Source organism: Bufo gargarizans, chromosome 4 (assembly GCF_014858855.1).
Source record: "Bufo gargarizans isolate SCDJY-AF-19 chromosome 4, ASM1485885v1, whole genome shotgun sequence".
Taxonomy (NCBI): Eukaryota; Metazoa; Chordata; class Amphibia; order Anura; family Bufonidae; genus Bufo; species Bufo gargarizans.
The window spans coordinates 169,050,804-169,077,620 of NC_058083.1; the positions used below are offsets into that span (position 1 = coordinate 169,050,804).

The 26,817-nt window shown below is 42.1% G+C and overlaps 1 protein-coding gene across 1 annotated transcript in view; it reads right to left on the reverse strand.

The window, feature by feature from the left end:
- Nucleotides 1-3,872: 3,872 nt before the first annotated feature.
- Nucleotides 3,873-26,817, reverse strand: part of LOC122935295 (actin-like protein 6A) — a 28,305-nt gene continuing 5,360 nt past the window's right edge. The window contains exons 4-14 of the mRNA XM_044291060.1: nt 19,497-19,597; nt 17,010-17,107; nt 16,435-16,529; nt 15,703-15,809; nt 15,532-15,621; nt 15,381-15,442; nt 13,753-13,867; nt 10,715-10,795; nt 8,883-8,981; nt 8,229-8,318; nt 3,873-4,565 (exon numbers count right to left, since the gene is read on the reverse strand). Coding sequence (XP_044146995.1) covers nt 4,485-4,565; nt 8,229-8,318; nt 8,883-8,981; nt 10,715-10,795; nt 13,753-13,867; nt 15,381-15,442; nt 15,532-15,621; nt 15,703-15,809; nt 16,435-16,529; nt 17,010-17,107; nt 19,497-19,597 — 1,019 coding nt within the window. The 3' untranslated portion in view covers nt 3,873-4,484. The remainder of the gene's footprint in view (nt 4,566-8,228; nt 8,319-8,882; nt 8,982-10,714; nt 10,796-13,752; nt 13,868-15,380; nt 15,443-15,531; nt 15,622-15,702; nt 15,810-16,434; nt 16,530-17,009; nt 17,108-19,496; nt 19,598-26,817) is intronic.

The following is a 26,817-nucleotide window of genomic DNA, read 5'->3' on the forward strand; positions in this document are numbered from 1 at the left end:
TGGCTTATCCAGGAATACCTCTTTAAGAGCATTTTCACAGAAATTATATTAAAGGGATTTTCCCAGATTTGTTGCAAATTGCTGGAGAGCAGAGGGTTCTATAAAATAAAGTAAAAAACGTCACTCGCCTTTTAAATGCCTCACTTCTCTGGTCCTGTCAGGCCGTACAGTGTCACGTGTTGTTCATTGTTCCCATAACCACTGCATCCACTCGCTGGCCTCAGCAGTTACCTGCGCATGAACTGCCCAGTAGGGATCGGAGCAGTGGGACATTTAGGAGTTGACTGCGGTTTGTTCATTCTTTTATACTGTCATCTGCTCTTAAGCAATTATAAAAATCTTTGAAAACCCTTTTAATGAGATCTGCCAGTTCAGAATTCCCAGAAAAGAGTTGGCAGCATATACATGGCATTCTCCATCATAGTCTAAAAGGCATGAGGAAGCATGGTTGCTCTGTTGTTTTTCTCCCATAGACTCCAACTCATTCTACATCTTTTTGTGCTGCAGTCATGAAGACTCGAGGAACTAAACTACCAGAAACTCAATTATTCAGTTTTTAATTCATTATTTAATTATAGCTTCATGCATTCCCCATGTAATAACAATTCTGGAGCATCTATTCTTATGGCTCTATGTTGTGCCATCCCTTTATTTCTACTAAAGGTTGTGAATGAATTGCTAGCAGTCTGCAGTAAGGGTACAGAGGGGAGGTAATCAGTTGGGGGGGTGTACCTGCACAGACTCACTCTATCCAATCAGTGCTGCCAATGTCAGTCTGTGTAGGTGCACACCCCCAATTTGTTAACACCCCTCTGTACCCTTACTGCAGACTGCTAGCAATTCATTCATAACTTTTAGTAGAAATAATAAAGGGATGGCACAACACAGAGCCATAAGAATAGATGTTCCAGAATTGTTATTACATGGGGAATGCATGAAGCTATTAAAACAGGCGTGTCAGGAGTGGGGAGAGGTCCTCTTTAACCTGGAGATAATTGACGTTTTATAATAAACATTTCTCCATTTCCCATAGATGTATAAAATGGATTACAGTAAGGGGCTGATATTAATTTAAAGAGGTTTTCCGAGGTTTTTCCCCTTCTGATCAGCTGTTTGAGAAGGCAGCATTGTGCCTGTGAGCTCCGCGGCCTTCTCTCTGCTTTTCCTAGGCTGAGTGACGAAACGTTCATGTGGCCTAGGAGCAGCTCAGCTCCATTCAAGTGAATGGTGCTGAGTGCAATACTAAACACAGCCACTATATAATGTACGGTGCTGTCCTTGGAAAGCTGCAAGAAGGCAGCAGCGCTCAAAGGAGTGTTGGTGCCTTCTCAAACAGCTGATTGGTGGAGGTCCTGGGTGTTGGACCCCCACCAATCAGATACTGATAACCTATCCAGAGGATAGGTCATCAGTTAAAAAAAAATCCTGGAAAACCCTTTTAATCATAAAGCTACAGGTGAAACTCGAAAAATTTGAATATCGTGCAAAAGTCCATTTATTTCAGTAATGCAAATTAAAAGGAATTGCATTAATGCAGCTTAAAATTTGAATTTTGTGAAAAGGTTCAATATTCTAGGCTCAAAGTGTCACACTCAAGTCAGCCAATTAATCCATACCCCCTAAGCAAAGGGGACCTCAAAATTGTGACTTTGGGGTTTCATAAGCTGTAAGCCATAATCATCCAAATTATAACAAATAAAGGCTTGAAATATCTCGCTTTGCATGTAATGAGTCGATCTCATGTGTTAGTTTCACCTTTTAAGTTGCATTACTGAAATAAATGAACTTTGCACAATATACAAATTTTTCGAGTTTCACCTGTAGATGATATTGTTTACATTCCTGAGGGCCGAAAAAATCACGACCGCTTTATAGTTTTGTGCCTTCACTTAGTTTGCAGTCTGCCAGGTTTCTGTTGCTTATAGTGGCCAGCTTAGTCTAAGATCTCTCGGTCCCTCTCAGTACACGGATGACGGCGCATGGGTTTCCAGCAGGGCTGAGTAAGGGCTCTTTCACACTTGCGTTCTTTTCTTCCGGCATAGAGTTCCGTCGTCGGGGCTCTATGCCGGAAGAATCCTGATCAGTTTTATCCTAATGCATTCTGAATGGAGAGAAATCCGTTCAGGATGCATCAGGATGTCTTCAGTTCCAGACCGGAACGTTTTTTGGCCGGAGAAAATACCGCAGCATGCTGCGCTTTTTGCTCCGGCTAAAAATCCTGAAGACTTGCCGCAAGGCCGGATCCGGAATGAATGCCCATTGAAAGGCATTGATCCGGATCCGGCCTTAAGCTAAACGTCGTTTCGGCGCATTGCCGGATCCGACGTTTAGCTTTTTCTGAATGGTTACCATGGCTGCCGGGACGCTAAAGTCCTGGCAGCCATGGTAAAGTGTAGTGGGGAGCGGGGGAGCAGTATACTTACCATCCGTGCGGCTCCCGGGGCGCTCCAGAGTGACGCCAGGGCACCCCAAGCGCATGGATCACGTGATCGCATGGCACGTCATCCATGCGCATGGGGCACTCTGACGTCATTCTGGAGCGCCCCGGGAGCCGCACAGACTGTAAGTATACCGCTCCCCACTACTACTATGGCAACCAGGACTTTAATAGCGTCCTGGCTGCCATAGTAACACTGAAAGCATTTTGAAGACGGATCCGTCTTCAGATGCTTTCAGTTCACTTGCGTTTTTCCGGATCCAGCGTGTAATTCCGGCAAGTGGAGTACACGCCGGATCCGGACAACGCAAGTGTGAAAGAGGCCTTAGTGGAGAGAGATCTGCAGGCCGGGACCATTCAGTGCCTCATTCATGATTCCTTGACCCTTCACAGTGACAAGAACAATAAAGGTATGTATAGACTCATGGCTTTTGTGGCTATGTAGCCATGTCACCAGTTTTGTATGTTTTCTAGGTGACAGTTTCGCTTTAAATTCCTGTAAGTAGATATGCAATAACTGGAAAACTTTGTTTATGCTTTTAATAAGAAGAAATCTATGAATTTTGTCCTGAGAAAAAGTATTGCTTAAGGGTACTTTCACACTAGCGTTTTTCTTTTCCGGCATAGAGTTCAGTCACAGGGGCTCTATACCGGAAAAGAACTGATCAGTTTTATCCCCATGCATTGTGAATGGAGAGTAATCCGTTCAGTTTGCATCAGGATGTCTTCAGTTCAGTCGTTTTGACTGATAAGGCAAAAGAGAAAACCGCAGCATGCTACAGTTTTATCTCCGGCGAAAAAAACTGAAGACTTGCCTGAATGCCGGATCTGGCATTTTTTCCCATAGGAATGTATTAGTGCCGGATCCGGCATTCAGAATGCCGGATCCGTCCTTCCGTTCTGCACATGCGCAGACTGAAAAAAAGGTGAAAAAAATAAATCCCGGATCCGTTTTGCCAGATGACACCGGAAAGACGGATCCGGCATTTCAATGCATTTTTTCGACTGATCAGGGATTTTTAAGACTGATCAGGATCCTGATCAGTCTTACTAATGCCATCTGTTAGCATACATTTTGCCTGATCCGGCAGCAAGTTCCGGCGACGGAACTGCTTGCCGGAACTCTCTGCCGCAAGTGTGAAAGTACCCTAAGGCTACTTTCACATTAGCAGGCTGTTCTGGCAGGGGAACAGCTGTACTAATGGTAGCCCATGTGTACCGTTGGAAGTCTGCTCCGGCCCTATTCGCTATAATAGGGATGGGACGGAGGTCCGGCCGCAGCACAGGCAAACATGCTGAAAGGCGGCCAGACAAAAACTTCAGTATGCTGCATTTTTTGTCCAGCCGTCCCTCGGCATGTTTGCCGTGCTGCAGCCACATCTCCCGCCCATTCCCAGTATAGTGAAGGGGCGGGGCCGGACTTCGAGGGGTACACATGGGCTACCATTAGTACAGATCCGGCAGGCTGTTCCCCTGCTAGAACAGCCTGCTAACACTAATGTGAAAATAGCCTTAGTCTGATTCTCCTTCATGGATTCCCCAAAAGCAGAGGACAACTTCTCTACTACTTTCTGTTGGTGGCAAAGCAGTGACCACACAGGCAACATCTCTGACAATAAAATAAGAGCCTCAGATTGATAGAACGTAAATATATTTTATTATTACCATTTCTACACTTCCTAAGTGACTTAAATTAATTATACCATAATTATAAGAGATTTTTTTTCTGTAAGCTGGAGTCTGAGTTGGTACTTTTTTCCGACTGTAGCCAAAATAGGCTTAACTCCAACTTCACAGCCCTGGTAAAGATTACACGTCGTAGATTGCAGTCACTAGTGCAAGCCCTCTATAGACACTGATCCAGCAAGGAGTGCAGGAAGATGTTCTGAGACCTACAGCCTGTGACTCAGGACCATTACACTGCAAAATATTGTTCATAGGTTGACCTGCACATTAAATCACAAACCATCATTATTAAATCATCCATATTCTATATAAAACTGGTAAATACTGCTACAGAAGAAATTACTAGGTCGATGTAGCAGAACTAAGGGCATTTCCTCTCCACACAATGTTTTCCTTCTTCTTCATATTCCTTCTTTGATATATAGTTCTGTTGTAACGTTCCCTGTGAGGACAGACAAGATGGCAAATTGTGAATGAACTCTGTTAGTAGTATTTCCCAGTATTCTTGTCATAAGGCTGGTTACATACAAACCGGATTCCAAAAAAGTTGGGACACTATACAAATCGTGAATAAAAACTGAATGCAATGATGTGGAGGTGCCAACTTCTAATATTTTATTCAGAATAGAACATAAATCACGGAACAAAAGTTTAAACTGAGAAAATGTACCATTTTAAGGGGAAAATATGTTGAATCAGAATTTCATGGTGTCAACAAATCCCCAAAAAGTTGGGACAAGGCCATTTTCATCACTGTGTGGCATCTCCCCTTCTTCTTACAACACTCAACAGACGTCTGGGGACCGAGGAGACCAGTTTCTCAAGTTTAGAAATAGGAATGCTCTCCCATTCTTGTCTAATACAGGCCTCTAACTGTTCAATCGTCTTGGGCCTTCTTTGTTGCACCTTCCTCTTTACGATGCGCCAAATGTTCTCTATAGGTGAAAGATCTGGACTGCAGACTGGCCATTTCAGTACCCGGATCCTTCTCCTACGCAGCCATGATGTTGTGATTGATGCAGAATGTGGTCTGGCATTATCTTGTTGAAAAATGCAGGGTCTTCCCTGAAAGAGATGACGTCTGGATGGGAGCAGATGTTGTTCTAGAACCTGAATATATTTTTCTGCATTGATGGTGCCTTTCCAGACATGCAAGCTGCCCATGCCACACGCACTCATGCAACCCCATACCATCAGAGATGCAGGCTTCTGAACTGAGCGTTGATAACAACTTGGGTTGTCCTTGTCCTCTTTGGTCCGGATGACATGGTGTCCCAGATTTCCAAAAAGAACTTCTAATCGTGACTCGTCTGACCACAGAACAGTCTTCCATTTTGCCACACTCCATTTTAAATGATCCCTGGCCCAGTGAAAACGCCTGAGCTTGTGGATCTTGCTTAGAAATGGCTTCTTCTTTGCACTGTAGAGTTTCAGCTGGTAACGGCGGATGGTACGGTGGATTGTGTTCACTGACAATGGTTTCTGGAAGTATTCCTGAGCCCATTCTGTGATTTCCTTTACAGTAGCATTCCTGTTTGTGGTGCAGTGTCGTTTAAAGGGAGTCTGTCACCACATTTTAACATGTTAGACCGATCAAATAGGGTTATGTGATCCACCCAGAACATAAAAACGGTACCTTTGTTGTAGAAAACGGACTTTTCTTTTTGCCGAAAATGAACTTATAAGATTATGTTCTGAGCCCTCTCAAGTGCCCAGGGCGGTCTCTCAATCCTCGGAGCCCCAGGCAGCACCTCCTAAACGGCTCATAACCCCCCCCTCCGTGCGCCTCTGCCCGCCCGTTTACTCCCCTCCCCTGTCCTTTTCCACTGCTGCTGTGTGGTCCAAATCGTAGCGGGCGCATGCGCAGTAGGTATTGCGATGCCCTGCCAGGAGCGGGCATCGCATTGCGCATGCGCCCGCTACGATTTATAAGTTCATTTTCTGCAAAAAGAAAAGTCTGTTTTCTACAACAAAGGTACCGTTTTTATGTTCTGGGTGGATCACATAACCCTATTTGATCGGTCTAACATGCTAAAATGTGGTGACAGACTCCCTTTAAGGGCCCGGAGATCACGGGCATCCAGTATGGTTTTACGGCATTGACCCTTACGCACAGAGATTGTTCCAGATTCTCAGAATCTTCAGATGATGTTATGCACAGTTGATGATGATAGATGCAAAGTCTTAGCAATTTTTCGCTGGGTAACACCTTTCTGATATTGCTCCACTATCTTTCTGCGCAACATTGTGGGAATTGGTGATCCTCTACCCATCTTGGCTTCTGAGAGACACTGCCACTCTGAGAAGCTCTTTTTATACCCAATCATGTTGCCAATTGACCTAATTAGTGTTAATTGGTCTTCCAGCTCTTCGTTATGCTCAAATTTACTTTTTCCAGCCTCTTATTGCTACTACTGGATTTGTTGACACCGTGAAAATTTGAATCAACGTATTTTTCCTTTAAAATGATAAATTTACTCGGATTAAACGTTTGATCTGTCATCTACGTTCTATTACAAATAAAATATTGACATTTGCCATCTCCACATCATTGCATTCAGTTTTTATTCACAATTTGTTTAGTGTCCCAACTTTTTTGGAATCCGGTTTGTATTTCAGACATATGTGTTTTGGACTAACTGTGGGTTAAATGACCCAAACTTTTCTCTTTTAAGAAAAAAGTGGAAGTGAGACCCCTAGTGGCCGTGACTTTACAGCTGTTTTTTCAGGTGGATGCAGGCATATTTTGTAAATGAAGTGATTTAGAAATTTGCTAGTTGCATCATTCTCTATTAAATGAAATTGTAAGAAAGTACAGTGACTCTTTAAGGCTTTTTGCGCACTGCGTCTGAGTTCAACATTTAGCATATAAAGCAGGAGAAGGTCCTGGTGTGTGTGTGTGTGACAGAACCCAAAAGAGCGTTCTTTTGGCTTCCATGCACTGGCATACTTAAAAATAAAAAGTATGGTAAAGTAAAGCCAACCACAAAAATGTTCAGTGTATTTATTTTTTTTCTCTTTACAATAGGACACTATACATGACATGTCACTGTATGTCTATATAGTGGCATACGGCTGAGTTTTCCATCAAAGCTACACTTAGGGAAATCTTCAATGTGCACATCAAAATAGATTTGCACAAAAATATTTGCCATGGTCAGGCTTTTTTTCTGCAGAGGCCATGCCCACTTTTCAAATTTGACAAGTAACATGATTTTTTATTTTATTTTTTTATGCCAAAACAAGGACCAATGTGTTCTGAACCACAGTACTTATTAGTCAGAATTTGAAAAATCCCACTACAAAACTTCTATTTTATGGACTCAACCGTCAAACAATGTGTAGATTCAAGCAAATGAAACAAGCTAACAATTCTGAAGATGTATAAAGAACCATCGAGGAAAGAGGTGGATCTCTAAACTAATGAGAATGGGAGAGTTTATGGGATTGTCAGACGTAAAGTTGTTAATGGACACATGACCTATTAGAGGAGTTTTAAAGGGGCAAAATGGGTCCAAGAAGAAGAGACTGTCGGGGGAACTTGGGAAGCATTAGAACAGGGGCACAGGAATCGGTAAGCAATTACTTTTTTTTTTTTTTAAGCTTGTGTGCCTTTTTTTTTTTTTTTTACTGAACCACCCCCAACTTATAGTACATTTACATATATAACCATGTTCGTCATGTAGGATTCAGAACAGCAAAGAGATAATCCATATATCATGTACCACCCCTCAGGACTTGCATTAGGCCTCGTACACATGGCTATGTCTGTATTGTGGTATTGTGGTCTGCAAACCATGGATCCGTGAAATATGGACAACTTCCATGTGCAATCTGTATTTTTCCTCACTCTTATTACCAGAAAATACTATTTTCGTCCACAATACGGAGAAGCATAGGACATGTTCTATAACCTGCATAACTGACACACGGATACGGACACGTGTGCCGTCTGTTTTTTTTTTTTTTTTTTTTGGGGGGGTATTTTTTTCTGTGCTATCCTAAAAAAATGCGATCAGATACAAAATAGGGTCGTGTACATGAGTGATCTCTAGAATAGTTATAAATTGCACAATGCTTTTAAAATATATTACTGTTCACTCACCAGTGAAGCGATGGTGGAGCCACCACGCCATGCACTAAGCCTCCTCCTTTCTACTGCTAGTTCACTTGCAAGCAGCCTCAGTTTTATGTTCTAGGAGTAAAAACAAGATTACATTACAGGGGTCCTCCACATTGGACAATTCCTTCTTACGGTTCCCTTTAAAATAAGCTGACAACTTGTCCCCTCTGTTGCAAGGCGCCCAGGTCTGCTCTCAGTGTGTGCCTACCAGCCTGTGCCAGAGGCCACCAAAAAGACTAAGTAAAAAGCAGTCAAAATGTATGTTCCTCAAAATGAGATTAACAAAAACTACATGTTGTCCTGCAAAATGGAAGATCTCTCACAGCTCCATAGAAAGAAAAATAAAAAAAAAGCTATGGGTCTTAAAAAGGCAATGACGGTATTGCTGTTTTGTTTTTATTCCTCTGCAGTAAAAGTTAATCCGTGATTGTGTACCCCAAAATGGTGCCATTTCAAAACTACAACTTCTCTTGCCAAAAAACATTCCCTCATACAGCTACATCGATGGATAAATGAATCAAGTTATAGCTCTGGAATGCAACTATCAAAAAATAAAAAAAAGTGCTTGGTCACTGAGGCCCAAAATGTATACGGGGAAGGGATTACTCTAACATCCCTTACAGCATAGAGAATAACTGGTACCTTGGTCTTATTGGAGAGCTCTCTGGTCAGTCTGTCAGTAAAACCTTGTAACAATGAGTTTCCCCCAGTAAGGATGATGTTGCCATACAATTTCTGCAGAATAAAATACATTATTATTTCACAATCCCTGGTTCCAGTCAATGAGCAAAATGAACGTCATATTTTAAACTATTTCTCAATACTTCAATTAGCCACCAGGAATGGAAATATTCTTATTTACATCCAGACCTGTATTTCCATAAAACTAGGCCACTCCTTGAAGAGAACCTGTTACCATTCCTCCGTTTTAGTACCTACTTGCACCCCCCATGTAATAACCGTTCTGGAGCATCTATTCTTATGGCTCTATGTTGTGTCATTTGTTTATTAGTCCTTCTAGAAGTTATAAATGAATTGGCACCATAACAGCATTCTAAAATCTCTAAATGCAAAATCTATATATTAAAGGAGTTATCTCACTCCAGCAACTGGCATGTATCACGTAGATAAAGTTAAAGGGGTTCTGCAGTTTGTTTAAACTGATAGTCTATCCTCTGGATAGATCATCAGCATCTGATCGGCAGAGGTCGGGAACCCTGCTGATCAGCTGTTTGAGAAGGCAGCGGCGCTCCAGCAGCGCCGCAGCCTTCTCACTGTTTACCACCAGCCCAGTGACGTCACTATAGATCATCAGTTTAAACAAAGTGCAGAACCCCTTTAATACAAGGCACTTACTAATTTATTATGATTATCCATATTGCTTCCTTTACTGGCTGGATTCCATTTTCCATCACATTATACACGGCTTGTTTCCATGGTTGCGACCACCCTACAATCCATACACTCACCTAAATAATTATTAGGAACACCATACTAATACGGTGTTGGACCCCCTTTTGCCTTCAGACCTGCCTTAATTCTACGTGGCATTGATTCAACAAGGTGCTGATAGCATTCTTTAGAAATGTTGGCCCATATTGATAGGATAGCATCTTGCAGTTGATGGAGATTTGAGGGATGCACATCCAGGGCACGAAGCTCCCGTTCCACCACATCCCAAAGATGCTCTATTGGGTTGAGATCTGGTGACTGTGGGGGCCATTTTAGTACAGTGAACTCATGTTCAAGAAACCAATTTGAAATGATTTGGTCTTTTGCTGTTGTAGCCCATCCGCCTCAAGGTTGTGCGTGTTGTGGCTTCACAAATGCTTTGCTGCATACCTCGGTTGTAACGAGTGGTTATTTCAGTCAACGTTGCTCTTCTATCAGCTTGAATCAGTCGGCCCATTCTCCTCTGACCTCTAGCATCAACAAGGCATTTTCGCCCACAGGACTGCCGCATACTGGATGTTTTTCCCTTTTCACACTATTCTTTGTAAACCCTAGAAATGGTTGTGCGTGAAAATCCCAGTAACTGAGCAGATTGTGAAATACTCAGACCGGCCCGTCTGGCGCCAACAACCATGCCATGCTCAAAATTGCTTAAATGACCTTTCTTTCCCATTCTGACATTCAGTTTGGAGTTCAGGAGATTGTCTTGACCAGGACCACAACCCTACATGCATTGAAGCAACTGCCATGTGATTGGTTGACTAGATAATCACATTAATAAGAAATAGAACAGGTGTTCCTAATAATTCTTTAGGTGAGTGTATATAGGTTCTGCTCTCCTGAATTTAGATCACAGCCTTGATCTATAGAAATGCGGAGGTCTGGGTATTATGTAATAACGGCATAAAAATGTACACATATTAATGCAGTCAAAAAGCAACTACTGTGGCCCCATGAGAACCAGGCAGGCTCTGCACTGACTCCTATCAGCTACGGTGCACAGGTTTTATACTTACTGCACTTATTTTACTGTCACACATCGCAACACTTTTCAGCAAAACTTCACTGACTCCAAGTGCAGTATTATCAGGTGAAGCCTAAAGAGAGGAAATAGTGTGAATATTTCATACTATTCTACACAAAGGCAATAGAAAGAGCGACACTTACTGTTAATGGTAGGATAAGTGTTACAGATCAATAACCTAATAAAGTAAAAAGTCTGCTCCTGACATGCATCTGCCTCAGCGGGAAACATGCCATTTCTATTATGTACCAATTGTGCATTCCAAGGGATAGGGAAATCAGCCATAAGGCCTCATCCACACGTCAGTGAATTGTGGATGTGTGCTGTCTCCATGGTCCGCTCCTGTATCCATTGACTTTAATGTGTGCATTCACACATCAGTGGTTTTCCATGGTGACACCACGGAAGCATGCCCTGATTTTGTACAGTGATTACAGATGCCTCATGCACATTATAGTTTATGGGTCTGAAAACGAGACGAACACAGATGCCATGGATCTTTGATAGTATATGGTCTGAAAGTTCATTTTCAGCCTCTGTCAAATACGGATGACATGCAGGGCAAAAAGATACAGATTCTTCATGGATGAACTACTGACCATCTTGTCATGGATGTTACCACAGACACGGACGTGTGAAAGAAGCCTTAAGATACAAAATTTGCCTATTTTCTTCTTTCTCACACTGCTGGCAAAATATAGCTGGTGCTTTTGTGACTGTAGCAAAATATCAAACATGGTTGGATTGTTTAGAATTTTTTGCCATATGAAACCACCGGAGCTGTGTCAGCCCATGATTTTACCACTGCCATAGTGTAAGTGTAAATGCTTTTGTTTTTCCTTGGAATTATTTCCTCCAAGAACTGGCCTGTCCACATGGCAGATTCCCTTCAAGTCCTGTACGGGGGCCCCCACATATTGTAATAATTATTTATTAATTAATTTTTTATTTGAACTTAAATTTTTTTTTTTTAAAAATTAAAAGAACCTAGCCTCTGATCTCTGTAGCTTCTCTTCTTGGCCACCACTTCAGAATAGAATAGGTGAGCAGACACTGATCACCAGCTTTGCCCTACCATTCCATTCACATCTGAATACAGATGATAGACCATTCCTAGATTATCATGTCTCCCATATTGCCCTACATTGATATAAGTACTGGTGATTATTAACAGGTTAAATTTTCTTTTTGCGAGGACACGGAACGGAGCAACAGATTGCTGTCCGCATCTTTTGCTGCCCCATTGAAGTGAATGGGTCTGCATCCGAGCCGCATGCGGCTCGGATGCGGACCAAAACAACGTCTGTGTGCATGAGGCCTTATTCTGACCTTTTTTTACTGATGCAAAATTTCTGTGTGTAGTATACAAGAACGTTAAATTGATCTTACATACTATATTATTTGGACCATAAGACACACTTTTTTTTAAGCAAGAATAAATCTTGCTAAAAAGTACCTGAGTCTTATAGTCTGCTCTCAGGAAGCTCCAGCAGTGCCAGAATCCCTGACTGCTTCATTAATGATCTGGCAGAGCACATATACATCGATTTGCTGGATCAATGAGAGAGGTGTGCGCCTGCACTTATCTCTCTCCCTGCTCAATGCCGATCTGTGTGATCAGTGCAGGCAGGAGAGGAGGTCGGGGGATCATGGAGAGGACTGTGAGGAACACAGCCAGCTCCATCCTGAAGATCCCCAAGCTGCAGAAAAGAGATGAAAACTCTGACTAACTGCAGCTTGAGGGCCTTTGATAATGTCAGCAGGTGGAGGAGCCAGACCAAGAAGAGCAGAAATGTGAGATTAAGATGTATGTGTATATGCAGCATTGCTGTGAGTATGCAGCGGTGCTGTGTGTACGTGTATGTGTGCGCTGCAGTGCTGTGTGTGTATAATGTGCTTACTGCACTGCAGTGTGTGTGTATGTGTACAGCAGACCTGTGTGTGTAATGTGTATACTGCACTGTTGTGCTTGTGTGTGTATAATATGTGTACTGCAGAGCTGTGTGTGTATATTTGTATAATGTCATGATCTTGGTGTGTCTTGTAGTCTAAAATATACGGTAGAAGAATCTAACTATCATAGTCTAGCAAGATGTCAGAAGATTATAATACAAATGATACGCATGCAAGGACAGGGAGTATTAATCATATATTTATTATATATCTGTTTAGTAATTATATGCTGTGCCCCATTAACCTGATTACATCCTTTATATAGACAGATTTAGGTTATGTTCACATCTATGTTGAGCGTTCACTTTTTTTTTTGTTCCATCATAAGAACAGAGTAACGAAATGCACTCCAAAGACGGATACATCATATGTCACAAAGGGCGCCCAACGGACTTGAATGATTATTATAGGGTCCATTGGGTTTCTGTCATGTTGTTTTTCATATTACCGGACGAAATAGCCTCCAACACATATATGAACAAATTCTAAAAACTATTATTTTAGATTTGACTTAAAGGGGTTGGCCACTTTCTGGTTATTGCTGACCAACATGTTTGTAAGATGATAATATGGCACTTACTAATATAGCCCTTGTTGAAATTCTGCACCATTGTCTATATTTCCGAAGACATGCCCCCTTCTTTACAAAATCTGTTGTGCTGTCCATACAGAGGTCCTGTCCATAAGATGGCCGCTGATGGAGGTTCATGTGACCAGACACATCACCTCCATGTGATGTCTCCTCCATTCAAATACACCTGCCATCTGCACTTGCACTGTTTAGTGCAGATGCAGTGTATGTGAATGGAGGAGACATCACATGGAGGTGATGTGTCTGGTCACATGAACCTCCATCAGCGGCCATCTTATGGACAGGACCTCTGTGGACAGCACAACAGATTTTGTAAAGAAGGGGGCATGTCTTCTGAAATATAGACAATGGTGCAGAATTTCAACAAAAGATATAGTAGGAAGTGCCATATTATCATCTTACAAACACGTTGGTCAGCAATAACCAGAAAATGGGCAACTACGTTAACAAAATATTTAGCGCTAAAAAAATCCGCACAAACTGACCTTTACATCTGACGTATTAAATAATCCCTCCACAACTCTTAGTCGCTCAACTCCAAACTTACGGTTATAACCATTAGGAAATTCATAGTGCACTGTAGGCATCTTGGCTGCTACACTGGAGAAACAAGACATTACACTGATTGAGAATAACATTCCTTGAATTAATTTGATTAGTGCTCAGCGATATTGTTTTTTAAAAAAGTCGTCAAAGCTCCGATAACACAGCCTGTATACTTTCTTTAGCCCCTGCCACCCACGCCATTAATTGTGGGTTGCAGAGACTGGAGAGACCCTGCACAGGCTGCGCTGATACAGCGTCCCAGATCAATTATAGTCGAGATCCCACTGTAACAGCTGGCATAAGAGTTAAGTTATATGCTGGCCCCTTAGCACCCTAGATGCTGCTGTTAATAGCGACTGCGGCATCTAGGCAGTTTTGAAAAACACAAAGGTAACACAAAAAATTTATGTTAATCATGTACCCCAAAATGGTACCAATGAAACTACATCTCATCCTGCATAAAACAAGCCTGTATACAGCTACATTGGCGAAAACATGATGAAGTTCTGACTCTGCAACAACAACAAAAAATTGTTTTTTATTGTGCAAAAGTAGTAAACAAAACTAATAAAACTATACTGTACACATTGGGTATCACCATCATCGTACTGATCCATTCAATAAAAATAACATGCCAATTATGACCCACGGTGAATGGCGGAAATGTAAAGTGCAAAAATATCAGTGGAGTAGCTTTTTTTCCATTACTGCACGCCAAAAAATTATGAAAGTTAATCTATAAGTGATATGTACGACAGAATAGTGTCACTAAAAACTACAATTCAACAACATATTTATTATTTTTTTAAGTTATCGCCAGAAAAAGCTAAATAAAAAAAATTAAGAATAATTGATAATTATCCTGAAAGGGGTTATGCAAGAATGATGGGGGCGGGGGGAGTTGGACCTGTAAAGAGAAGCTCCTCACTCCTCCTCCCAGCCTGCAATGCTCCACTGCTCTCCCTCACTGAAAATATCAGTGAAACCGGATGTTTACACCGAGGGGAGCCAGCATCAGGATCAGGTAAGGCTACTTTCACACTAGCCTCAGTTACTGATAATACAACCATCTGCATCCGCTCTGAACAGATCCGGTTGTATTACCTTTACCATAGCCAAGACTGATCCGTCATAAACTCCACTGAAAGTCAATGGGGGACGGATCAGTTTTCTATTGTGGCAGAGAACACAATTGACTTGCATTGGGGGTCCTGCCGGATCCGTCTTGCTCCGCATCCCAGGAAGGAAAGCAAACTACAACATGTTGCGGTTTTCTCTCCAGTATGGGAACACAACGGAATGCATTTTGGAGCGTTCAGTTCAGTTTTGTCTCCATTGACAATAAATGGGGACAAAACTGAAGCTTTTTTTTCCGGTATTGAGCCCCTATGACGGATCTCAATACCGGAAGACTAAAACACTAGTGTGAAAGTAGCCTAAGTAACCTTCTCTTTCCAGGTCCGGCCAAGTGAGGGGGTGGGTTAAACCCCTTGCACAACCCCTTTAAATTAAAAATAACCGTCCAGGCCTAGTTCCTTTTATAACCAGACATTAGAAGCAGACTTACTTCTCATTATACACGGTACTCGAAACTTGTAGCACAGATTTCTTCAAGTCCTGTAATATACTCTGCAAGAAATTGATAGAAATGTCTTCATATGCATTTCACGTGTGTTTTGTTTGCAGATTCAATGTTAGTATATGAAGCTTGCACTTACATTGCACGCATGATCATGCCAAGACTGAGTGACCGGAGGCAACTCTTCCTTTTTCTTCCAGTTAGCTGGCGCTCCCTCTGGTACAACCTCCTAAAATGCCCCAAGAAGGGTGGTACTATCTTCATTACTACTGTCAGGCTGTAGTCAAGTACTGCTGATAATTAGTCTTACCTTAGAAGCAATCATATATGGAGGGATTAGGTCCACATTCATTTCTTGCAATAACTCTCTGCACTGCTGGGTAATGAAGTCTCCAGCTAGCGGTGACTTTACAACGCCTGGAAATGGCAAACACTAGACTTCAGAGTAACGTCTTCCAGAAGAATGTACCCAGTGTATCTTAGTTATAGCATTACATCCCATAGAGAAAATATATTGTAACGCATTCCTCTGTGTACTATAAGTAAACTGCAGACACGCAGTCCCATAAAACAAACAGATCTGAGTCCAGTTTAACCACACTGTATGTGGAATATAAAGTTGATGACTGGGAACAATAAGATTAGGGCTACACGGCAATAAGCTCCCCCTAGTGGTGGCAGTAGGGAGCCAGTTTTATAATATACTATGTGAGGGGGATTATTGATCTATTTAGGCCAGTTGTGTTGTGTAAATGCATTCACAAATGTGGTGTTTAGAATGGGTGCTTTATTTCTGAAACACTTCTTTCACTTGGGTGAGGCGGAGGGTGACTTATTTAAAAAAAAAACATTTTTCTGTTTAATAAAATAAATTGTAAACTGGCAGAAATTTAGGATGTAATGCTTTGCATTCCGTATCACCCGGGAATATTTGACAGATGCATACTGGGAAACCGGGTGGGATGGGGGTGGCGGGCCCATACTAAGTTTTGGTATGGGGCCCTATGAGATTTGTGTACGTCCTTTACCAAGTCTGTTTTACCTTCTTGAATTACATGTCCATCATGAACTGGAGTAGCTGTAGTATACGCATCACCACTATCCAATATCACAGCGGTGGATCGGCCATTTACAAATCTACGCAGCAGTCAAGGAGTCAAGAGCTGATGGTTTATAGAGAAAAATGAAACCCATGAAAATGGTCCATTTCATTGATTAGTTTGGGATTAGCAGAGCCGCAGCCTCAACCAGTGATAAGATAAAGGTGTGTCTCAGACGACCTTAGCCTACGCAGCTAAGCTGCATTCACTGATCACAGCTCTGCAGTAATGTAGCTGAGCTACAGCCAAGGAGCAAGGTCTGAGGGAAAATAAATAGCAGGTAATCATTTATATCTCATATTGGAGCTCCTGACTAGAGGGTCGCTCTAAGTTGTAGGGAAGACCCAAGTAAACAAGTTTACTTCTTTTTTTAATTCCTGGAAGCAATCATGAAAAATACATTTAAAAAAAATAATCCCATGCAATTTTGTAATTACAGCTCATTAGTAAACATCCTGCAGATGATAATAGCGAATGACATATAAATAATTCACGATTTAGTACTTAACAAGGATACGTGCTAAGAACTGCAGATTTGCAGAGGAAGAATGATGGAATATTGTAGAGCTCAAACATCAGTTCTGTCAGCCTCTCCCTTTTTTCTCTTGTATTCCACTGCAAAAATAAAAATACATGACAAACGGGAAAATAAAAATGTGGACACTATGCAGAACATTAGATGGAACCGTTGTCCTGACACCTACAGATATTAGGTGTCCTAGACCATTGTCCTAGACCCTCTAGGATTAGGCCTCGTTCACATCACCGTTTCTCCTTTCCGTTCTCCAGCTCTGTTGAAGAGCAGGAGAACGGAAAGGACGGATTCTGCAGATAACTGAGACCTAACTGAGCGTAACGGAGCCTAAAGACCCCATAGACTATAATGGGGTCCGTTCGGTGTTCGCTCAGAACATGATTTTTGAGCGGAGACGAAAGTCCTCCATTATAGTCTATGGGGTCTGTAGGCTCCGTTACGCTCAGTTAGGTCTCAGTTATCTGCTGAATCCGTCCTTTCCGTTCTCCTGCTCCTCAATGGAGCCGGAGAACGGAAAGGAGAAACGATGATGTGAACAAGACCTTAGTTGGTTCCTGCTATTAGCACTGTAACATTCCAGAACCTGAGGTGTCATGGTATCAATGCTGTTTGGTGGTCTGCTAATTGTGAGCGTGCAACTGTTCACAATCAATTCAATCTTTTTTAATTCCAAATCCTGTGTAGTATGATCCACATCACAAAAATCAGGGTAGAATTCTATTGCAAATTAGTCAAGCATATTTTATTAGTTTTTGTAGTGACAGCACCAATACTTGTAATGTTTCTGTATTCTTTGTGCATGGATCCGTCTTGCATCAACTGATACATCAGTCACCAGCTACACACATTTTGGGTTACAGACACCAAACCTGCTGTGAAATTCCTAGCCGCTAGATTAGAGACACTAATGTTCCCCCAAGGCATCATTCACACGACCATAAGTGTACTGAGGTTCTCATCACATCACGGACCCATTGACATGTCCTATTTTAGCTGCGCGGCCTCATGGATGTGGAAGGATGCAGAAGCGGCACAAAAGATAGGACATGTCCTATACTTTGCTGCAAAGTGTGGAGCACAGACCCATTGAAGTCAATGGGTCCGCACGGTGATGAAGCGTGCACACAGCTAGTGACCATGTTTAGAGGATCCGCAGTAAGCCCTTAACCTTATGCATACAGAAATGCTGTCTCTCCATTTTGTTTCTTTCTTGCACAGTTGAACTGTTTTTGCTATATTATGGCTGATTGCTGGCAGAGCTGATGGCCATTGACAACTAGGACTGTTTAAAGGGGTTTTCTGGGACTACTATATTGATTATCTGTCATTAGGATAAGTCATCAATATGGGATCTTTGGAGTCTGACACCTGGCACCCCTGCCAATCAGCTGTTTGAAGAGGCTGCAGCTCTCCAGTGAGCGTTGTGGCCTCCTCATGGCTAACCAAGCACAGCGACGTACGTTGTATAGCGGTTGTGCTCACTATTAGCTAGATAGGCCATCAATATATGAATCCCAGAAAAACCCTTTAAAGGGTTTTCCAGAACTTAAATATTGATGACATATCTTTATCAAATTGGTGGGAGTCCGCCACTTGGCAGCTCCACTGATCAGTTCCTCGAAGGAGACACAGTGACACCAGAGCTAGCACAATTCTGTATACTGTGTAGTGACCACAATCTCAGTCCCCTTCAGCTCCTGGCACCCCGACAAATCTGATATTGATGATGACCTATCCTTAGGATAGGTCATTGATAGTTGTCACAGAAAACCTATTTAAGTGTACATATCATTTATATCCTTGTATTTCATTTAGATTTTGTGCTGACTTTATTTCTTATCTGAGCTCAAATGTTATTTTTAAAAGCACCAAATCACCTTTCCTTCTCGCAAGCTCTGTCTAAAGCCATCACTAGTGTGAGCCTTAAAGGGGTTGTCTCACTTCAGTAAGTGGCATTTTTCATGTAGAGGAAGTTAATACAAGCCACTTACTAATGTATTCGTATTATCTATATTGCTTCCTTTGCTGGCTGGATTCATTTTTCTATCACATTATACACTGCTTGTTTCCATGGTTACAGACCACCCTGCAATCCATCAGTGGTGGTCGTGCTAGCACACTATAGGAAAAAGCATCAGCCTCTCTGGTGGCTGGGACCATGGAAGCGCACATAGGCCAGTGCTTTTTCCTATATTGCGCAAGCACAACCAACTACTGATGGATTGCAGGGTGGTCTGTAACCATGGAAACGAGCTGTGTATAATGTGATAGAAAAATGAATCCAGCCAGCAAAGGAGGCAATATACAATACATTAGTAAGTGGCTTGTAATAACTTTCTGTACATGATAAATGCCACTTACTGAAGTGAGACAACCCCTTTAATTCAAAGCTCTAAACATCAAAGGTATAGGGGAAACATAAAAGAAACATTATGATCTTATTTATTACTTTATATAGCAACTACTTACTACAGGTTCAGACATCAGAACTGGATGTAAACTAGATTTGGACTTGATAAGCCTTTTGTATGTGTGGTCTAATATAGCCTGGAAGCTCTCCCAGTTGTCAACTAAAGAAAACAAATTGTAAATCAAATAACAGGCTATACTAATAGAAATAAGGCAAAGGTTGGAACCTGTTACAAAGCATTCTGCCTGCAGTATGCATTACGTGTACTGTCATAAAACAACTGATCGCATGTTCAATGGATAAGGATAATAAACAAGTAATATTGGTACAGGAAGCATAAGCCAGCCATAAACATTTCTGTGATAGCAATCTCGTAAACGGTTAAGTAATGCAACTGTCTGCTATATATGGTAAAAACTGCAGTCGTGATCTAGCATGAGTCTAATCTATGCCTTAAATGGAGCCTGCTGGGACAGTTTGAGCCAATTGACCTGCTAAAGAGTAACTTTTATGCATCTGTAGTCATTGTTTGTCACAGCGCTGTTTTTATCTTAACTCTTTAATGATTGACTGGATGTGCTCTGATATCATACATGGAACTGTCATTTTCAACCCGTAACAATGTATCAGGTCATTTCTTAAAAGGATATTCTCATCTTAAACATTTATCCCCAGGATATGCTGTAAATGTCAGACAGAGGAACCTAAAATGCCTTTACAGGTGAACTTAATGTGACCTTCTCTAAACTTTTTGAAGGCACATGTCCAACTGTTTCACAACTTGCTGTTCTCTAACAAGGAGCTTAACAGCGAAATTCACAACAGTTGTTTGATCCATGAATCCCCCAATAAATTCCCTGGTTCAATTAAAATTGGTATTAAAAAACAGTCCTCCTCATCATGCTGTCCACATTTTACATCAAGAGACCAAGATGACACCTAACAAGTACCTCGCCATTGTGAGGCTTCAAGCAGAATGTTCTCAGATGGAAGTGGCCACTGAGCTTACAGTGTCACAGAGTGTCATCAGCAGGCAGGGCTGGCCTTAGGTGTTCATGCGCCCTGTGCGAGCTAACCTTGTGCCCCCCCCCACCCCACCCCCAAAGAGGAAAACAATCTTTGTAACAGTATTTTTTTTATTACTGATATTTTAAGTGCAAGTGCAAACAAGTACAATCATACCCAGTGTCACCCATAGCCAGTCTCCTGCCCCCTTAATCATACCCTGTCACCTTTACCCAGTCCAATGCCCCCCTTAATCATACCCAGTGACAGGAAGAGAGCAGGGAGATGGCACTTGCGCGCACCGTCTCCCCGTACAGCTGATCGGACAACCCCTTTAATAGGACTTTTAATGACAACCCTTCTTATGCCAAGTATTTTTCACTTCAGGGATGAAGCATTGGTAGGATAATTCCATAAATAAAACAGATGATGAAGAGAGTGGTCCTTTATCTTCTGTTTTATTGTTCTTAATAAATCAGTCAATGGTAGTAGCGCTCTGTGATCTCCATTTTTATATCTTTTTTACCCATTACACTATTGGAGCAGTTGTTCCGTGGAGTGGAGCTCCAACCTGTTGGTGTTTGTTGGACCTGTTCTTATTTGCATGCCTTCAGTATATGCACAATTGTATCTGATAAGCTCTTTTGCTTAATAGGCAGGTCATTCATCTGCAGGTTTCACACTATGCAGCGCTTCACACTTATTCATAAATAAGACCCAAGTCACTCAAGCTTTCTGATTATGTTGCCAGAATTTTTTGTTTTTCTTTCATCTGTGCTCTACAGCTGGTTTCGTCATATAGCCTGGGGCCTTGCTACATACTGTCAGAGGTAATCTGTCCTTCCATGCCTTATGCCCTGGTGCCCGCTCTGCACTTTTTAGTGGGTTCTGTCAGTCACTTTTTTTTTCTAGAACAGCCTGGTCTCATCACAGTTGAAGACGTGCTATAATCAAACCCTAAAACTCTACTGGAAATAAAGCAGCAGCATCCTCATCAGCAGATTCAAACGCTCCCGTAAGTTATATATTTTTTTAATCCAAACCTATTCCTACATCTGAGACCTGGGTTTAGTGGCTCAACCAACACAAATCCACAGAACTAGGTGCACTCTCCCGTGGCAACATCCCTGCCAATTTGCAATATAAGGATCAAGTAAAGAGTATAGAGGGCACTCAATTATCTGGTTTTTGCATGGTACCATATCACATATATGGGATTAAAGATACTTTATTCAAAAGAGACCATATATATACAACCAAAAAATAAAATAGATTAAAAACAACGACATCAATTATATCTACACTCACCTAAAGAATTATTAGGAACACCATACTAATACGGTGTTGGACCCCCTTTTGCCTTCAGAACTGCCTTAATTCTACTGATAGCATTCTTTAGAAATGTTGGCCCATATTGATAGGATAGCATCTTGCAGTTGATGGAGATTTGAGGGATGCACATCCAGGGCATGAAGCTCCCGTTCCACCACATCCCAAAGATGCTCTATTGGGTTGAGATCTGGTGACTGTGGGGGCCATTTTAGTACAGTGAACTTATTGTCATGTTCAAGAAACCAATTTGAAATGATTCAAGCTTTGTGACATGGTGCATTATCCTGCTGGAAGTAGCCATGAGAGGATGGGTACATGGTGGTCATGAAGCCATGGACATGGTCAGAAACAATTCTCACGTAGCCCGTGGTATTTAAACGATGGCCAATTGGCACTAAGGGGCCTAAAGTGTGCCCAGAAAACATCCCCCACACCATTACACCACCACCACCAGCCTGCACAGTGGTAACAAAGCATGATGGATACATGTTCTCATTCTGTTTACGCCAAAATCGGACTCTAACATTTGAATGTCTCAACAGAAATCGAGACTCATCAGACCAGGCAACATTTTTCCAGTCTTCAACAGTCCAATTTTGGTGAGCTCATGCAAATTGTAGCCTCTTTTTCCTATTTGTAGTGGAGATGAGTGGTACCCGGTGGGGTCTTTTGCTGTTGTAGCCCACCTTTCTTTCCCATTCTGACATTCAGTTTGGAGTTCAGGAGATTGTCTTGACCAGGACCACAACCCTACATGCATTGAAGCAACTGCCATGTGATTGGTTGACTAGATAATCGCATTAATGAGAAATAGAACAGGTGTTCCTAATAATTCTTTAGGTGAGTGTATATGCTCCACATCACACCATATTCTTATTTTTAGGGTATATGTTTGACACACACTTCTTAATATGATTAGTATAGTGCGGCCAACTGGTATAGTTTGCAGCAGCATACAATTAATCACATTTGAAATGAATCAATAGTATGAAAAATTTAAAACCAAATAAAATATGTAAAAAATATGTAGATAGATATACAGGGTGGGCCATTTATATGGATACACCTTAATAAAATAAGAATGGTTGGTTATATTAACTTCCTGTTTGTGGCACATTAGTATATGTGAGGGGGGGAAACTTTTCAAGATGGGTGGTGACCATGGCGGTCATTTTTAAGTTGGCCATTTTGAATCCAACTTCTTTTTGTTCATATGCTATGAAGATACGAGATGTGCAGCACCTGAAACTATGGATACTGGAAGCCTGTGCTAGCATTTCTCCTGCAGTGTTGCTATCAGTGTGTGAAGAGTGGGAGAAGAGGGTTGCATTGACAATCCAACACAATAGGCAGCACATTGAACACATTTTATAAGTGGTCAGAAACTTGGAAATAACTCTTGAAAGAATAAAGTTACGTTAAAACCAAGCACACCATTGTTTTTCTTGTGAAATTCCCAATAAGTTTGATGTGTCACATGACCCTCTTCCTATTGAAAAAACTAAAGTTGGATTCAAAATGGCCAACTTAAAAATGGCTGCCATGGTCACCACCCATCTTGAAAAGTTTCCCCCCTCACATATACTAATCTGCCACAAACAGGAAGTTAATATCACAAACCATTCCCATTTTATTAAGGTGTATCCATATAAATGGCCCACCCTATATAGACAAGATTACATTTTCTTGATATTCCACAAAAATACAGGGAGTGCAGAATTATTAGGCAAGTTGTATTTTTGAGGATTAATTTTATTATTGAACAACAACCATGTTCTCAATGAACCCAAAAAACTCATTAATATCAAAGCTGAATATTTTTGGAAGTAGTTTTTAGTTTGTTTTTAGTTTTAGCTATTTTAGGGGGATATCTGTGTGTGCAGGTGACTATTACTGTTCATAATTATTAGGCAACTTAACAAAAAACTAATATATACCCATTTCAATTATTTATTTTTACCAGTGAAACCAATATAACATCTCAACATTCACAAATATACATTTCTGACATTCAAAAACAAAACAAAAACAAATCAGTGACCAATATAGCCACCTTTCTTTGCAAGGACACTCAAAAGCCTGCCATCCATGGATTCTGTCAGTGTTTTGATCTGTTCACCATCAACATTGCATGCAGCAGCAACCACAGCCTCCCAGACATTGTTCAGAGAGGTGTACTGTTTTCCCTCCTTGTAAATCTCACATTTGATGATGGACCACAGGTTCTCAATGGGGTTCAGATCAGGTGAACAAGGAGGCCATGTCATTAGTTTTTCTTCTTTTATACCCTTTCTTGCCAGCCACGCTGTGGAGTACTTGGACGCGTGTGATGGAGCATTGTCCTGCATGAAAATCATGTTTTTCTTACCTTGCAGACTTCTTCCTGTACCACTGCTTGAAGAAGGTGTCTTCCAGAAACTGGCAGTAGGACTGGGAGTTGAGCTTGACTCCATCCTCAACCGGAAAAGGCCCCACAAGCTCATCTTTGATGATACCAGCCCAAACCAGTACTCCACCTCCACCTTGCTGGCGTCTGAGTCGGACTGGAGCTCTCTGCCCTTTACCAATCCAGCAATGGGCCCATCCATCTGGCCCATCAAGACTCACTCTCATTTCATCAGTCCATAAAACCTTAGAAAAATCAGTCTTGAGATATTTCTTGGCCCAGTCTTGACGTTTCAGCTTGTGTGTCTTGTTCAGTGGTGGTCGTCTTTCAGCCTTTCTTACCTTGGCCATGTCTCTGAGTATTGCACACCTTGTGCTTTTGGGCACTCCAGTGATGTTGCAGCTCTGAAATATGGCCAAACTGGTGGCAAGTGGCATCTTGGCAGCTGCACGCTTGACTTTTCTCAGTTCATGGGCAGTTATTTTGCGCCTTGGTTTTTCCACACTGTTACAGGGGATATTAATTATTGATATTTATATAAATCTCAATAATTAATATTCATAAATAGGCGTAATCGTCTTGTGATGACTCCGCCTATTTATGCCTTAGTGAACAACAAATCGCTACTGATTGCCCTACACTAATCACTAAACTAGCTGCACGCGCCTTACTGACTACCACTAGTAATCACACATTACACAATAGGGATAAATGACACGGTATTTATTAATAATACATTAGTGATACAATGTCAACAATATACTAACTCTATTGCGGCGATACTTTACAACCAAAAAGGTATTAAGTTTATAACTATATATATCTATAACAAGGGGATAGATATATATTGTTATAACCGCACACTACAATATAAATACACACACTAATACAATACACTAACACGGTTCTGACTACACTACACAGTACATTCCCAAATTCCACCCACAATCTAACTACACAATACACACATACAGGTATAACAGCCCTCCCGCCTGGATCTATACTATCCCTATGGGGTAATAGGGGTGAGGTACCTGGGGGATGTCACGACAGGGCTGCCACAAAATAAGGGTTGAACACAGAGGGTTAGGGGTTCGTTTGTGGTAACCAGGGGAATGCAGGGGATCGTTTAGTGGTATAGCAGCAGGGGGGTATATAGCAGCCGGGGGGTAATAGCAGCAGGGGGGTATATAGCAGCAGGGGGGTATATAGATAGCAGCAGGGGGGTATATAGATAGCAGCAGGGGGGTATATAGATAGCAGCAGGGGGGTATATAGATAGCAGGGGGGTATATATAGGAGGTGGTATAGGGTAGCGTTGGTGGTATAGGGTATATAGGAGAGGGTATAGGAGGCGTTGGTGGTGTAGGGTAGGGTATAAATCAGGGGGTTCGTTGTCCAGGGGGGGCTATGGGGGTATAATTCAGGGGGTTAATGATACTTAATGCTCGTTGTCCAGGGGGGGCTCGTCCGTCCAGGGGGGCTCGTCAGTCCAGGGGATGATATCGCTTGATGGTGTACTTACCTGACTGCTGAGCGGGGCGCCGCCGGTCTATTTAAACTTGGCGGCGCCCGCTCGCAGTCTTTCTATTCGCGCCGTGCGCATGCGCACCGCCGGCCTCAATACGTGGGCCGGCGCGGTGATATGACGTCACCGCGCCGGCCCGAGGATCTCGGAGCGCGCTTCCAGGGGGGGGGATCCTTTGATCCTCCCGCCTGTGAAGCGGACGCTTACCTCCGGCGCTGTAATTACAGCGCCGGAGGTCAGCCACTCGCAGGGGCATGGGAACTCTTTGTTCCCATGTCTCTGTTAGGAGCATCATCTCCGGCGCGGCCGGAGATGGTGACAAAGGGCAGAGGATCTATTGATCCTCTGTCCTTTGTAGAGGCCGACGCTGGACACGATTGTCCAACTGTCGGTCTCCTTCCCCCTCCAGCAAGCAGCATGATTCCGGACATATATGCCTATAGATGCTTGGGGCACATCCATAGGCATATAGGAACGGACATTACATATGGGGGCATATATAATATCAAGGGGGCACATTTCTATAAAGGAGGCACATTTCTATAAAGGAGGCACATTCCTATAAAGGGGGCACATCTCTATAAAGGGGGCACATCTCTATAAAGGGGGCACATCTCTATAAAGGGGGCACATCTCTATAAAGGGGGCACATCTCTCCCATTAATACATATACACAGAGATGCATGCTGCCAAGGGGCCTACATACATCTCTGTGCATATCCACAGATCCCACCTGGAGGAGCCCATATACAAGGGCTAATATATATGTATATATGTCACGGCATATATACATATATATTTAAATATGACCCTTCCTTCAATACACACGCTTCTTGCGACCCTGTTGACTATTTTGAATGAAACGCTTGATTGTTCGATGCTCACGCTTCAGAAGCTTTGCAATTTTAAGAGTGCTGCATCCCTCTGCAAGATATCTCACTATTTTTGACTTTTCTGAGCCTGTCAAGTCCTTCTTTTGACCCATTTTGCCAAAGGAAAGGAAGTTGCCTAATAATTATGCACACCTGATATAGGGTGTTGATGTCATTAGACCACACCCCTTCTCATTACAGAGATGCACATCACCTAATATGCTTAATTGGTAGTAGGCTTTCAAGCCTATACAGCT